This window comes from Selaginella moellendorffii, unplaced genomic scaffold (genome assembly GCF_000143415.4).
Source record: "Selaginella moellendorffii unplaced genomic scaffold, v1.0 SELMOscaffold_201, whole genome shotgun sequence".
Classification (NCBI taxonomy): Eukaryota; Viridiplantae; Streptophyta; class Lycopodiopsida; order Selaginellales; family Selaginellaceae; genus Selaginella; species Selaginella moellendorffii.
The window spans coordinates 59,791-72,714 of NW_003314461.1; the positions used below are offsets into that span (position 1 = coordinate 59,791).

General features: G+C 48.2%; 5 protein-coding genes and 2 long non-coding RNA genes across 7 annotated transcripts; 1 reads left to right on the plus strand and 6 right to left on the minus strand.

Annotated features, from left to right (window-relative positions):
* Positions 1-689: 689 nt before the first annotated feature.
* Positions 690-1,959, minus strand: LOC9648377 (bergaptol O-methyltransferase). The gene is made up of 3 exons (XM_002994218.2): positions 1,230-1,959; positions 1,109-1,173; positions 690-1,057 (listed from the first exon to the last, which is right to left on the minus strand). The coding sequence occupies exons 1-3, from the start codon at positions 1,921-1,923 to the stop codon at positions 782-784; spliced, it is 1,035 nt and encodes a 344-aa protein (XP_002994264.1). The 5' UTR covers positions 1,924-1,959; the 3' UTR covers positions 690-781.
* Positions 1,960-2,407: 448 nt separating this feature from the next.
* On the plus strand, positions 2,408-3,400 carry LOC9648382. Its single transcript, XM_002994214.2, has 2 exons — positions 2,408-2,454; positions 2,524-3,400. Exon 2 carries the CDS (start codon positions 2,619-2,621, stop codon positions 3,330-3,332), a length of 714 nt encoding a protein of 237 aa, XP_002994260.2. The 5' UTR covers positions 2,408-2,454; positions 2,524-2,618; the 3' UTR covers positions 3,333-3,400.
* Positions 3,401-5,067: 1,667 nt separating this feature from the next.
* LOC112343771 lies at positions 5,068-5,722 on the minus strand. Its single transcript, XR_002991405.1, has 3 exons — positions 5,639-5,722; positions 5,510-5,591; positions 5,068-5,452 (listed from the first exon to the last, which is right to left on the minus strand). It is a non-coding gene; the product is annotated as an uncharacterized LOC112343771 (long non-coding RNA).
* A 72-nt stretch (positions 5,723-5,794) lies between these two features.
* Positions 5,795-6,677, minus strand: LOC9648378. The gene is made up of 4 exons (XR_002991404.1): positions 6,391-6,677; positions 6,281-6,335; positions 5,923-6,227; positions 5,795-5,865 (listed from the first exon to the last, which is right to left on the minus strand). It is a non-coding gene; the product is annotated as an uncharacterized LOC9648378 (long non-coding RNA).
* Positions 6,678-7,219: 542 nt separating this feature from the next.
* Positions 7,220-8,891, minus strand: LOC9648383 (bergaptol O-methyltransferase). Its single transcript, XM_002994220.2, has 4 exons — positions 8,700-8,891; positions 7,733-8,651; positions 7,612-7,676; positions 7,220-7,560 (listed from the first exon to the last, which is right to left on the minus strand). The coding sequence occupies exons 2-4, from the start codon at positions 8,415-8,417 to the stop codon at positions 7,285-7,287; spliced, it is 1,026 nt and encodes a 341-aa protein (XP_002994266.2). The 5' UTR covers positions 8,418-8,651; positions 8,700-8,891; the 3' UTR covers positions 7,220-7,284.
* A 275-nt stretch (positions 8,892-9,166) lies between these two features.
* Positions 9,167-11,200, minus strand: LOC9648384 (beta-glucosidase 4). Its single transcript, XM_002994221.2, has one exon. The coding sequence runs from the start codon at positions 11,177-11,179 to the stop codon at positions 9,305-9,307; it is 1,875 nt and encodes a 624-aa protein (XP_002994267.2). The 5' UTR covers positions 11,180-11,200; the 3' UTR covers positions 9,167-9,304.
* Positions 11,185-12,918, minus strand: LOC112343772 (protein DGS1, mitochondrial-like). Its single transcript, XM_024667799.1, has 10 exons — positions 12,868-12,918; positions 12,644-12,814; positions 12,402-12,596; positions 12,248-12,348; positions 12,091-12,180; positions 11,945-12,046; positions 11,764-11,887; positions 11,606-11,716; positions 11,459-11,559; positions 11,185-11,406 (listed from the first exon to the last, which is right to left on the minus strand). The coding sequence occupies exons 1-10, from the start codon at positions 12,901-12,903 to the stop codon at positions 11,289-11,291; spliced, it is 1,149 nt and encodes a 382-aa protein (XP_024523567.1). The 5' UTR covers positions 12,904-12,918; the 3' UTR covers positions 11,185-11,288.
* Between the last annotated feature and the right edge of the window lie 6 nt (positions 12,919-12,924).

Genomic DNA, 12,924 nt, shown 5'->3' on the forward strand with positions numbered 1-12,924 from the left:
ATGGGATGAGATTTGGATATACTATCAACTTTAAATAGGAATAAAATAGCCATTAAAGGCTTTTTCATTAAACAAACCTATATCCTAAACAATCACATTGGTGGAGATGAGAAGCATTTATATATGGTATTTGAGCAAATGGTATGAGTTTGATTTCCATTAATTAATTAGTGGCTATTTAAAAATATAATATACTCTTTAGTAAGGTATTTTTCACCCCTAAATTTGAAATTATACTTCTTGGGTATTTATGTGTATGTCCTTCCTTTATGAATGACTAATTCCTTAGCTAATCTGCATAATAGAAAGATTTGTAAATTCAATGTTGAAATGAAGGACTTTAACATTTCTAAAGAGGGGGTACATCCTGTATGTTATCATGGGATGAAATTTAAATATATTATCATTGTAATAATTACCTCTTTCTAGAGTTGGCTTACAATTAATCTTGATATGCATTAAAAAAGTTTTACCATATTATAGAACAAAAATAATATAATGACAATTTATTTTATGATTTTAAACAAGTTTTTGGTTTGAGGCACCCTATTAATTAAAGAAGAGTAAAAGAATTTTTACATTTTACTTCACAATCTTTATTTTCTTCTTTTATTCTCTAGAAGACTCAATCAAAACATCCAAGTCACCCACCATATCCTTGGAAATATTTCTTCTTGCTATACTCCTAATAAAACACAATAAGATTGCTTTATTTCACATTTGAGCAGATAGAATACTAATGGATTTTCAAAGTTTTGCTTAGAAGTACAATTCTCGTCAATCAATTTTTAATTGCCTCAGTGATGGAGAAAGGATCTGCTTCAAAGAATCTCACGCTTCCGAATCCACATGATTCCAGCAAATTTTTCCATCCAGCTTTCGTTCTCTGGTACCGCTGGCTCCCCGACAAGAACATCATATCAAGCTGCAAGTGTAACTCCTTGCCTTCGTCCATGACCATGTCACAAATGATGATTTTCCCATCTGATTCGAGGGCCGAGTGACAGTTCTTGACGATCTTTGCCGCATCAGCATCCGCAAACATGTGTAAGAAACTCTGCGCTCAAACACATCTGATGTAAGATAGAAAAGAAACTAATGCCCTCACTTTCAAGAAAATGCCATCCCCAGGTGGAACGAAGTCCATAGCATCTCCGGGAACGTTTTCCACACCTGATAGAGTTTTCAGCAAGATCCAAGAAGAACTACAGATCATTACAAACTCGTACCTGGATATGCTGGAGCATTTGCAATGACCCGAGGAAGATCGAAGTTCACAGCCTGGATGTGCGGGTAGAGCCGCACAATCTGAGCCAGAAACGAGCCCGTGTCACCCCCAACATCGACAAGCCTCTTGACGCTCTTGAAACCATCGTAGACTCGCGTAATAGTAGCAGAGGTTGCCGTGCTTATACTCAGCCTGAAGTCTTCGATAACTTTCCAAAACTCTGGATGCGCTGCCACATAGTCCTGAGGTTCCATTCCATGAGCTTCCACAAAAGCATTGGAGTCGCCCGGCCGCTTGATGGCAGCATCTACATGTTGCCACGAACGCTGAGTGACTTCGGACGTGCAGAAGGAGAGAATGCCCCCCACGAAGACGTCACTGCTAGAGCCGTGGCTGACCAGCAGCCTGGACATGGGAGTGAGGCCATAGCGAGCTCCGTTGAGAGCGAGCACCTTCTTGAAGACGAGAAACCTGAGGAGTCGGAACAGCCTCTCGGCCTGGATGCTGTCTGCATCGTGCTTGATCCGTAGCTCCTGAATGATCTCGTCCAGAGTGGCTCCTTGCTCCGACGAGAACTTGGACACGATGTTGAAGATGTCGAGCTTGACTGCGGCCTTGAGAGCGAAGGGCGCCGCAAATCCCAGTGTGAGGCTCCAAAACTGGCTGTACGCTTCCATTTGCTCGCTCGTCGCCATTGCGAATTGCTGCTTGGCTGCTCTGTTTGATGGAAGAACGACCCCACCCTCGTTTCTTATCGGTGAAGTGTCGACATGATCTCTTCTTTTGAACAGGGCGAACTTGCCGCGGAGCTGCGGCCGCACCTTCCAAGAACCTCAAACATTTGGAGAATAGTGGTCTCTTTGTTCACGAGATCTCAGCGTGAGGACCTCTCTCGAAACCATGAATCGAATTCTTACCATAGTTCCCTGCGACAATTTTCTCAGCAATCGTGGGGAAGCGGAAGGAAGAGATACCTGCCTAACGTAGCAGCTCCATCGAAATATCTCGAAAGCGGTACGACCACTCTCAATCGTGGCGGGAGGAAGAGATACCAGTTTTAATGTAGCCATTGAAATATCTTCCATAACGGCAGCGATCGAGTACTCTCAATCGCTAGAAATTTCACTTTCCTGTGCTGGAGGAGGCCAAAGACGAGATCCATCCTCTGATCAGCGCCCGGCGACAGGATCGCGTTGCCGCTCTCAAGAATGCGTTATAAACCCTAGGTTTGATAGTCACTCTGTTTTTAGGGTTTATAGCAAAGATGACTTTCATGGACAAGCTAATGCGCGCAGTGGCGGCACTCGAGTACAAGGCGCAGCACCGCGATGATCTCGACTGGGAGGCCTTCAACAAGCGCCCAGAGCTTACACTCGGCACCAACTGGAGCATGGACAAATTTGACAGGTATTGCGAGCGCTACAAGCTCTTCTCCAAGTGTATCTTCCGCCACGGCCGGGTCATCGTGGTGGACGCTGGGTACACCAATCTGAGGTATGCCATAGTCATGTCACAGGTTAGCATTGCGCTCCAGCCGGCCGTTGGCATCCCCTGGCCATTCCAGCCCAAGGGATCCAACCGAGTGGTGAGATACTTGTCCCTGGGTGCCAGCCATCGATCTGTGATTCCAGGGCCGCCCCGGATCTTTGTGAGCGTCGGAGAGTACCAGACCTTGCCGGAGCTTCTCTCGTATGTGGACTCTTACATCCAGGAGCCAGGCTCAAAGCTCCAGTACCTCTTGGTGCTGAAGTTCTTCCCCGGGGCGGGCAACCGGATGGTGGCCGTGGTCTACGAGATCGTCGGCAGTGGTGGCGGCGAGGGTGGTGCCATGGTTACAAGTGCTAGCGCTGTGTCCTTTGGAGATGAGGCGCTGTTCCCGGAGACTCTGGCTTTCCTGGCGGAGCGGGAGATCCCAGTGACTGGTGTGGGACTCGGTGGAGAGAGGTGTGACAGAATTGGCATCCCGAGTTACCAGATTAAACTTGCCACTGCGAAAGTTCTTGAGGGAGGAGACCTTGAGCTTCCAGAGATCCGGGACAAGGGAGACAACCTGATATTGGATCTCTACAGTATCCAGGCTGCATACGGATGCCGTTGTCTGTGAAACTGGTTCTTCGTCTAGTTTTGGTTTGGCTTGCTAGCTTTCCTTGAAATGAAATTGAGAAAGGAATAGCAGGCCCGGCGCACGATAGCAGCATTGGGGTGAGCGCGTGAGTACACGCAACACACCATGTGATCCGGGCCATTGCCCCAGAACTTCAGCGCGATCACAAATCGGCATGATGGCAACGCGAAATACTCCTCGCATCTGCAGAGAACAAGCGCGATCACAAATGGCACAACGGCAACACGAAATCCTCTGCACCTGCGGAAAACGCCCTGAAGCGACTAACTTGTGGCAACTTCCACAAAGCCAGATGGAGCATCAACAGTACCATCCGGCTGCTGCATGCGGATCGTGACGTCGGGTTCCCTCCTCACGTTTGGTGCAAGATACGCGACGATCAAGAAGACACACTAGCTTCCATAGCCGGAGCGTGAAGGAAGCGAATCCCAATTACATTCTGCCATCTGTAAAGTACCGTAAAAGACCAGGTCAAGAAAGGTCAAAACTTCTTCCCGCCACGATCGCTAGAGCTTGGAGCTTAGGGCTAAGAGATTGTAGATTCGCTGCTGCTGCATTTTTTGTCCAACGCAGTAAGTAAAGATCTCTGTTAGAAATGGAGAAAGTGATCGGTACTTAGTTTCTTCGCCATTGCTGAGAGAACATCTGAGAATTCGATTCATGGTCTTCGCCTTTGAAGGATCAGTGATGTCACAATTCCGACTACGTTTCGAGGTTCTTGGAAGGTGCGCCACTTCATCACAACAGTTCTGGGGTCGTTCTTCCATCAAACAGAGCAAGCAAGGAGCGATTCGCAGTGGCGAGGAGCGAGCAAATGGAAGCGTACAGTCAGTTCTGGAGCCTCACACTGGGATTTGCAGCGCACAGTGAAGCTCGACATCGTCAACAGATATCCTGTCCAAGTTCTTCTCCGGAAGCCCAAGGTCTCCTCCCCCGAGAACTTTGGCAGTGGCAAGCTTAATCTGATAACTCGGGATGCCAATTCTGTCACAGCTCTCTCCACCAAGTCCCACACCAGTCACTGGGATCTCCCGCTCCGCCAAGAAAGCCAGAGTCTCCGGGAACAGCACCTCCTCTCCAAAAGACACAGCGTTAGCACTCGTAGCCACGGCACCACCATCACCGCCACCACCGCCGACGATCTCGTAGACCACGGCCACAGATGTATGAGCTCGGGACAAACGAGATAATGTCGGCTGCGAGATTGCCGAGAACGATATATAGATATCTACTCTTTGATTTAGACCAGACTACTACTTACTGCTCCGTTCTTCCCTGGATTCGATGTGGGAGCACCAATTTGATACGCAGAGGATCGTGGGCTTTAATGCTGGAGATCAGCCCTGCACAGCTCAAGGAATGCCACTGTATCAAGTACGTATTCCCGCAAATTGGATCTTTGGCAATCAACCTGTCCCTCCCCAAGCTCAAGCCGTGTATCACATCGACCTCTACCTTGTTCAACGCGCGTTTCACGAGCAAATAGGAAAGGCCGAGCCTTTCTTGTTTCGTGCTACTAGGGTTTAGGTAAGTTTTCTACCAAGAGCACGTTGAGGATTTCTACCAAGAACCAGCGCTCGGCCGGGTCACAAGGGATCCAACCGAGTGGTGAGATTGTCCCTGGGTGCCAGCCATCGATCAGTGTTTCCAGGGCCGCCCCGGATCTAACTCTTGTAACCAAAAGGCTTGAGAGTGCAGGTTGCGTGCTTCACAGAAACATATTCCGTTAGAAAAGCTACCAAAACTAGACGACCTCATAGTGCGGGGTAAAACTTGAGGTACTCGAGCCCGGATCCTGAAAATACGGGCTTTGGAGAAGGTGCTCCGGAGCCTGATCTGCTACTGCGACTTGGGACTGGCACTGTCCTCGGCCACGAGAGGAACTTGTCCATCTTCCACGGAAGCCAATCTTGCTCTCCGTGGTACCTAGTCAGTCATAAGTAAATTACTGGTGTTGTAACTTTCGGAGCTGGAACAGCCTTGACGTGCCGGGACGTGTAGTCTCGCAAGATCGATATCTCTTCGGTAGTGAACCTCGTGGCAAAATGGCAAAGTTAATCTCGGTGGCTCGCACTAATTGATTTAATTCCAGCATTGCACTGCGGAACACAAAAGGCAAAAGTAATCTTCTTTATCAACTGCAAAAGCTTACGCACGTTTCAATGTCAAGTTTTAGCTTCAGCCCTCGCATGTTCTCCAACAAGAAAACTTTAAAGTGGATGTGTCAACTCCTCATATCTGCAAACAGAGAACAGTGAAGAAGCAGCCACAACTTTAAACCAGACCTGCTCATCATTATCTCCATCATTTGCGCTGTTCCATCGCTAGGAAGAGGACTACCACTTGTTGGCTCAGGAAATGCCTTCAACATCCTGAAGAGACATGAGAACAGATAAAGAAAAACACAAATAGTGGAAAAAAGAACTTCAAGGAACCTGCTCAAAGATTCTGCAGTTAATCGAACGTCTCCTACTTCTGCTGACGCTTTCGAAATGTTTCGAAGAGGTCATCCCTGATAGACAAGAGCTGAAAACGTTAGTGTCTGATATTAATCACGAGCAAAATTTACCAGTTCCTCAACGTGCTCTTGGTAGAAATCTTTTATGGCCTCTGCACCTTGTCGGATCCAGTTCAAAGTCGTCACTACCAGCCAGCCGGGTATTCTTATTGGGCCTCTCATACAAAGGCAACTGCAGTCACTTAAGCTAGTCAGAAAGTACAAGTTCTTACATGCACTCTTTGATGTTGCTGAGATTTGCACGTAAGCACCAAACGACCCATCTCAATTTCTTCGTCCATCCAATCTCGTTTGGACATGATTTCTTTTGGTACTTAAGTGACATACAGGCGGGCCTTCACGTCGTAGTAAACATTCTATACACGAAAAACAAATTAAACCATGGATTGATTAGCACGACTCTACTTACAGGAGGTAAAGCGTAATTTCTTTGAGTTGCATCGTAGACACTTGTCGAAGCAGCCCTGATCAGAAATGCAGGAAACATGAAAAAGAACTTTTCTTGACAGAGTGCAATACCTGAGTCAGCAGTACTGCAAGCTGCTCCTGAATGATTCCAAGCATCGTTATGCTCTCGGTAATTCGACACGACGCATCATACACCAGCTTTTGAGTCGCAGAGCTTTCGGAGATTAAGGCACGAATCATGCAGGCCAAGCCTTCCACAAAGGCGTGAGGACCTCTCTCCAGACCATGAATCGAATTCTCATCATGTCAGCTCCCTGTGACAAAATTCCTATTGACCGCAGGAACATAAAGAAGAAAAACAAGGAGCAAACCTGAGATCGATGCTCACGGAGGCCAGGAAGAAGGTAGCAGCACTCATTCTTCCTTCTCGCAAAGTCAATGCCGACTCAGCAGCGCCTCAGTCACGAAGCCCCAAACCCTAGGGTTTTAACGTCTCAAGATAGATGGAAGAGAGCTCCATGGCCGGAGATTGTAGATGCCAGACCCACGCGGATTGTGGCAATTTGGCAACGGCAAATTGCTTGGGGCTCTGCCGCATATTCTTGGAATCAAGAGCCATTTACATTCTTCGAGTGTTTTTGGAGAAGCCATCTACCAGGTAGAAATAGAAGCCTATCTCTCGACTGATTTTACTTCCATCGCAAAATGCCGCTTTCTTACAATCAATTACATTACGACTATGTTTCGATTGTCGTCTCGCCATCTTAGCTCCGGCCAGCCTTGTTTTTGTATTCCATTCGCAACATAGAAAAGATTTTATCGCTAGAACATTAGATTTGGGTAAGCTTCCAGTTTTTGATATTAAGTTCCTATACACTTTGAGATCATTGTTTCATTGACAACAATTATATGCTGTATTTGTTGAATATGTGCTCAATACTTCGACAATGTTATGAATGTGATTTTCAAAGTTTTAATTTCGAGTACAAGGATAATACTCGTCAATCAATGTTTAATTGCCTCAGTGATGGAGAAAGGATCTGCTTCAAAGAATCTCACGCTTCCGAATCCACATGATTCCAGCAAATTTTTCCATCCAGCTTTCGTTCTCTGGTACCGCTGGCTCCCCGACAAGAACATCATATCAAGCTGCAAGTGTAACTCCTTGCCTTCGTCCATGACCATGTCACAAATGATGATTTTCCCATCTGATTCGAGGGCCGAGTGACAGTTCTTGACGATCTTTGCCGCATCAGCATCCGCAAACATGTGTAAGAAACTCTGCGCTCAAACACATCTGATGTAAGATAGAAAAGAAACTAATGCCCTCACTTTCAAGAAAATGCCATCCCCAGGTGGAACGAAGTCCATAGCGTCTCCGGGAACGTTTTCCACGCCTGATAGAATTTTCAGCAAGATCCAAGAAGAACTACAGATCATTACAAACTCGTACCTGGATATGCTGGAGCATTTGAAATGACCCGAGGAAGATCGAAGTTCACAGCCTGGATATGCGGGTAGAGCCGCACAATCTGAGCCAGAAACGAGCCCGTGTCACCCCCAACGTCGACAAGCCTCTTGACGCTCTTGAAACCATCGTAGACTCGCGTAATAGTAGCAAACGTTGCCGTGCTTACACTCAGCCTGATAACTTTCCAAAACTCTGGATGCGCTGCCACATAGTCCTGAGGTTCCATTCCATGAGCTTCCACAAAAGCATTGGAGTCGCCCGGCCGCTTGATGGCAGCATCTACATGTTGCCACGAAAGCTGAGTGACTTCGGACGTGCAGAAGGAGAGAATGCCCCCCACGAAGACGTCACTGCTAGAGCCGTGGCTGACCAGCAGCCTGGACATGGGAGTGAGGCCATAGCGATCTCCGTTGAGAGCGAGCACCTTCTTGAAGACGAGAAACCTGAGGAGTCGGAACAGCCTCTCGGCCTGGATGCTATCTGCATCGTGCTTGATCCGTAGCTCCTGAATGATCTCGTCCAGAGTGGCTCCTTGCTCCGACGAGAACTTGGACACGATGTTGAAGATGTCGAGCTTGACTGCGGCCTTGAGAGCGAAGGGCGCTGCAAATCCCAGTGTGAGGCTCCAGAACTGACTATATGCTTCCATTTGCTCGCTCGTCGCCATTGCGAATCGCTGCTTGGTTGCTCTGTCTGATGGAAGAACGACCCCACCCTCGTTTCTTATAGGTGATGCAGTGTCGACATGATCTCTTCTTTTGAAGAGCGGGAACTTGTCGCGGAGCTGCGGCCGCACCTTCCAAGAACCTCAAACATTTGGAGAATAGTAGTCTCTTGGTTCACGAGATCTCAGCGTGACGACCTCTCTCGAAACCATGAATCGAATTCTTACCATAGTTCCCTGCGACAATTTTCTCAGCAATCGTGGGGAAGCGGAAGGAAGAGATACCTGCCTAACGTAGCAGCTCCATCGAAATATCTCGAAAGCGGTACGACCACTCTCAATCGTGGCGGGAGGAAGAGATACCAGTTTTAATGTAGCCATCGAAATATCTTCCATAACGGCACCGATCGAGTCTCTCAATCGCTAGAAATTTCACTTTCCTGTGCTGGAGGAGGCCAAAGACGACAGCAGATCCATCCTCTGATCAGCGCCCGGCATCTGGCCTGGATCGCGTTGCCGCTCTCAAGAATGCTAGGGTTGGTAGTCGGTTACGAGTCTTTTGAATTACCAACTTGAACTCGCCACCGCAAAAGTTCTTGAGGGAGGAGACCTTGGGCTTCCAGAGATCCGGGACAAGGGAGACAACCTGATACTGGATCTCTACATTATCCAGGCTGCATATGGATGCCGTTGTCTGTGAAAGTGATTCTTCTTCTAGTTTTGGTTTCGCTTGCTAGCTTTCCTTGAAATGAAATTGAGATATCTAAATCAAAGAGTAGATATCTTGAATGTTTTCTTGAATGGATTTATATGACAATCTCGCAGCTGACATTATCTCGTTTGTTCCGAGCTCATACATCTGTAAAGAACGCGAGCGTACCTCGCAAGCATCACCGAGTTACCTTGACTGGATGAATCTGCGAAGACCGCCTCTTGGCTGGCTTTGGAGAAGGCGCTCTGGAGCCTGATCTGCTGCTTGCCGGAGACTGCGACTTGGGAGTGGCACTGTCCTCGGCCACCGAGAGCCTCCGCAACCATTTGACAGCTTTGAGGGGCTCCGCCTCCAGCGTCTTGGACTGCGACATGAGAAGCGTTGTGAACCACAACACGCTGGCTTTGGGCTGCCTCTTCAAGTCCAGGTCCTCTTGGTCCACGAAGAACAGGCCGAACTTCTTGGTGTAGCCCTGCGACCACTCGAAGTTGTCCACCAGCGACCACACAAAGTATCCCCGGACGTCCGCACCCTTCCGCATTGCTCTCACCACCGCGGCCATGTAGCCTTGGTGGTACCTGATGCGCTTCGTGTCATGCAAGCGCTCGGGCAGCGGGATTGTTTTGTCGTCCTGGTCGTCCATGCCGTTTTCGGTGATAAAGATTGGTGGCCGGTTGTACCTGTCGGTTATCCAGTTGAGGAACTTCTCCATCCCCCACGGAACCATGTAGAGCCACTCTGAAGCCGCTCGCTCTCCAATCGGCACCCCCATCTTGCTCTCCGTGGCAGTCACGACGGCCTGGTCGGTGAAGTAATTCACCGGTGTTGTAACTTTGGGAGCTGGAGCAGCCTTGACGTACCGGGACGTGTAGTGATTAATTCCAATGTAGTCGAGTGAGCGTCGCAAGCTCGATATCTCTTCGGCAGTGAACCTCGGCAACCTGTCCCCAACGTTCTGTCTCATGCACTCCGGATAGTCACCGAAGAAAATGGGATCTAGAAGCCAGCCAAGCTGAAACTCGATACGTCGCTGCGCGGCCTGCTGGTCCTCAGGGGACTCCGTGAAAGGCTCGGACCACTCGCCATCGCAAGCCAGACCAATCACACCACCTTGCTCGGACTGGAACTTTTTCCTGTATATTTCCACAGCTGCAGCGTGAGCCAGGAGCGCGTGGTGAACCGCAAGATATGGTTCCACCGCTGAATCACCGGCTGGAGACCTGGACTTGTCCGAGCACCTTCCAGGAGCATGGACGCCTGTCCCGTAACCGTTGACGCAAAACTGTGCCGGCTCGTTCAGCGTGATCCACTTCTTCACCCTGTTCCCAAATCTTGCAAAGCAAATCTCTGCGTAGCCTGCAAAGTAGTCCACCACTCGAGGATTTATCCAGCCTCCCACAATTGGTGCATCGTCGTGGATTCTCTGCGGAAGATCCCAATGGTAGAGTGTAACAAACGGCTCCAATCCTTTGCTGAGAAGCTTGTCAATGAGATGGTTGTAGTACTCCACACCTTTCTCATTCACGGAGCAGGAAGTGCCACCCATTCCGTCTGGGATGATCCGAGACCAGGAAATTGAAAACCTGTACGCGTTCATACCCATCTCGGACATCAAGTTGACGTCTTCCTTGTACTTGTGATACTGGTCCACTGACTTGTAGCCATTGCGACCGTCAGCAATCCGTCCAGGTACGTTGCAGAAAACATCCCAGATGGACAGTCCTCGGCCACCTTTTTTCGAAGCTCCTTCCACTTGATACGCGGACGTTGCAGTCCCGAAGGTAAAATCGTCCGGGAAATCCACGCGACGGACCTCATCGTATTCAGCAACAATTCCAGGAGGCCCGCCTTCGCTGCTGCTTGATGGTGACGGGGAGTTCACGTCCAGGATCAGGGAACGACGAGCTGAAGAACTCATCCACACCTGTTCAAGGGTCTGAATTCCTCCAGAAGAACCAGCATCATCTTCGTGTGTTGCGGCATTGTCGGAGGCTTGATGGACGTCATCCGCTGGACTACCGGGGTCATCCTCTGTTGCTTCCTGTTCCTCCATCTATCTAGCTCCAAAATTGTAACTGAATTTTGCGCGCGGACGCAAAAATATGGATTTCGCGCGACGACGTCATGTGTCACCGGCTCGAATCCTGACAGTGCCACTTTCACTAGAGTCTCGGAACTGGAGCAATACACTCGTACAGTCGTCCCATCCGAGCAGTTATCAAGAGCTTGTAGTGTGTGTCCAAATTCGGCTTTGCAAGGTCCAATACATCCTCCCGCAAGCTGCACACAACCGTTGAATCAATACAGCTTCGTTCGAATTTAAGCTACTTACCTGAACCATTCAGCCTTAGAGATGCCATTCTTAGAGAGGGCACGGTACAGCCTGTCAAGGGCATAGAGCAGCATTCCATACTGCCACAACGCTTGGCTTTCCTGAAAGAACAGCAGAATCATACAAAGGAAACGAAAAAATGCATACCTCGTTTTTATCTTTAAAAAGCTGGTATTGAATCACTGCTCTTTCGGCTTCAGCGACGAGCATTCTCCTCCGAAGCTGCGCCTTACGCCCCCTACCTTCTGCACCTTTAGACTGTAAAACGTGTTAGTGAAACAAATGTCCAGATAAGTGGCCGATACCTTGGAAAGTGAAACCCGAATCAAATATCCTAGGAAAACCGCAAAAATTACAGCAGGAAAAGCAGCCAAAATCGCAAAGTTAATCTCGTTGGCTCGCAATATTTGATTTAGTTCCAGCATCGCACTGCGGAACACAAAAGTGAAAAGGAATCTTCTATATCAACTGCAAAAGCTTACGCACGTTTCAATGTCAAGTTTTAGCTTCTGAACTTGAATCAGCAACGCCCTCGCAAGTTCTCCACCAAGAAGGCTCTGAAGCGGGTGTGTCAACTCCTTTTCATATCTGAAAACAGAGAACAGTGAAGGAGCGACAACTTTAAACCAGACCTGCTCATCATTATCTCCATCATTTGTTGCTCTGTCGCATCGCTAGGAAGATGACCACCGCTTGTTTGCTCCGCAAATGCCTTCAACATCCTGCAGAGACATAAGAACAAATAACACAAAATAGGAATAGTGGAAAAGAAAAGAAAATTAACAAAACCTGCTCAAAGATGCTGCAGTTAATCGAACGTCTCCTACTTCCGCTGATCCTTGGTGACGCTTTCGAAATGTTTCAAAGAGATCGTCCCTGATAGACAAGAGCTGGAAACATTCCTGATTAGGAGTGTCTGTTACTAATCGCGAGCAAAATTTACCGGTTCCTCAACGTGCTCTTGGTAGAAATCTTTAATGGCCTCTGCACCTTGTCGGATCCAGTTGTCAAGGTCGTCACTACCAGCTAGCCGGCTATGTTTTCCAATCCACCCGGAAATAACAACGAACGCTAAAGCAGTGACAGAATAATGGATCCAAAATCTAGTTATCTTCTTGGGCCTCTCATATAAAGGCAACTGCACAATTAAGCTAGTCAGGAAGTACAAGTAACGAGGCATCTTACCAGGAACGCCATGCACTCTTTGATGTTGCTGAGATTTGCACGTAAGCACCGAACGACCATCCCAATTTCTTCGTCCGTCCAATCTCGTTTGGACATGATTTCTTTCGGTACTTCAGCGACATGCAGGCGGGCCTTCACGTCCTTGGAAGTGTTTGGACCATAGTAGGCACTCTACACGTGAAAAACAAATTAAACCATGGATTGATTAGCACAACTCTACTTACAGGAGGTAAATCGTAATTTCTTTCGAGCTTGATCATTGCATCGTAGACATTTGTCAA

Coding starts and splice junctions, on each gene's coding strand:
- LOC9648377 (XM_002994218.2), bottom strand. CDS start 1,923: ATGGCGACGAGCGAGCAAATGGAAGCGTACAGCCAGTTTTGGAGCCTC. Junction 1,174..1,229: donor AAATGCTCCAGCATATCCAG/GTACGAGTTTGT, acceptor AAACTCTATCAG/GTGTGGAAAACGTTCCCGGA. Junction 1,058..1,108: donor GGGATGGCATTTTCTTGAAA/GTGAGGGCATTA, acceptor GTTTGAGCGCAG/AGTTTCTTACACATGTTTGC.
- LOC9648382 (XM_002994214.2), top strand. CDS start 2,619: ATGGACAAATTTGACAGGTATTGCGAGCGCTACAAGCTCTTCTCCAAG.
- LOC9648383 (XM_002994220.2), bottom strand. CDS start 8,417: ATGGCGACGAGCGAGCAAATGGAAGCATATAGTCAGTTCTGGAGCCTC. Junction 7,677..7,732: donor AAATGCTCCAGCATATCCAG/GTACGAGTTTGT, acceptor AAATTCTATCAG/GCGTGGAAAACGTTCCCGGA. Junction 7,561..7,611: donor GGGATGGCATTTTCTTGAAA/GTGAGGGCATTA, acceptor GTTTGAGCGCAG/AGTTTCTTACACATGTTTGC.
- LOC9648384 (XM_002994221.2), bottom strand. CDS start 11,179: ATGGAGGAACAGGAAGCAACAGAGGATGACCCCGGTAGTCCAGCGGAT.
- LOC112343772 (XM_024667799.1), bottom strand. CDS start 12,903: ATGATCAAGCTCGAAAGAAATTACGATTTACCTCCT. Junction 12,597..12,643: donor AAGAGTGCATGGCGTTCCTG/GTAAGATGCCTC, acceptor TTAATTGTGCAG/TTGCCTTTATATGAGAGGCC. Junction 12,047..12,090: donor ATGGAGATAATGATGAGCAG/GTCTGGTTTAAA, acceptor CTCTGTTTTCAG/ATATGAAAAGGAGTTGACAC.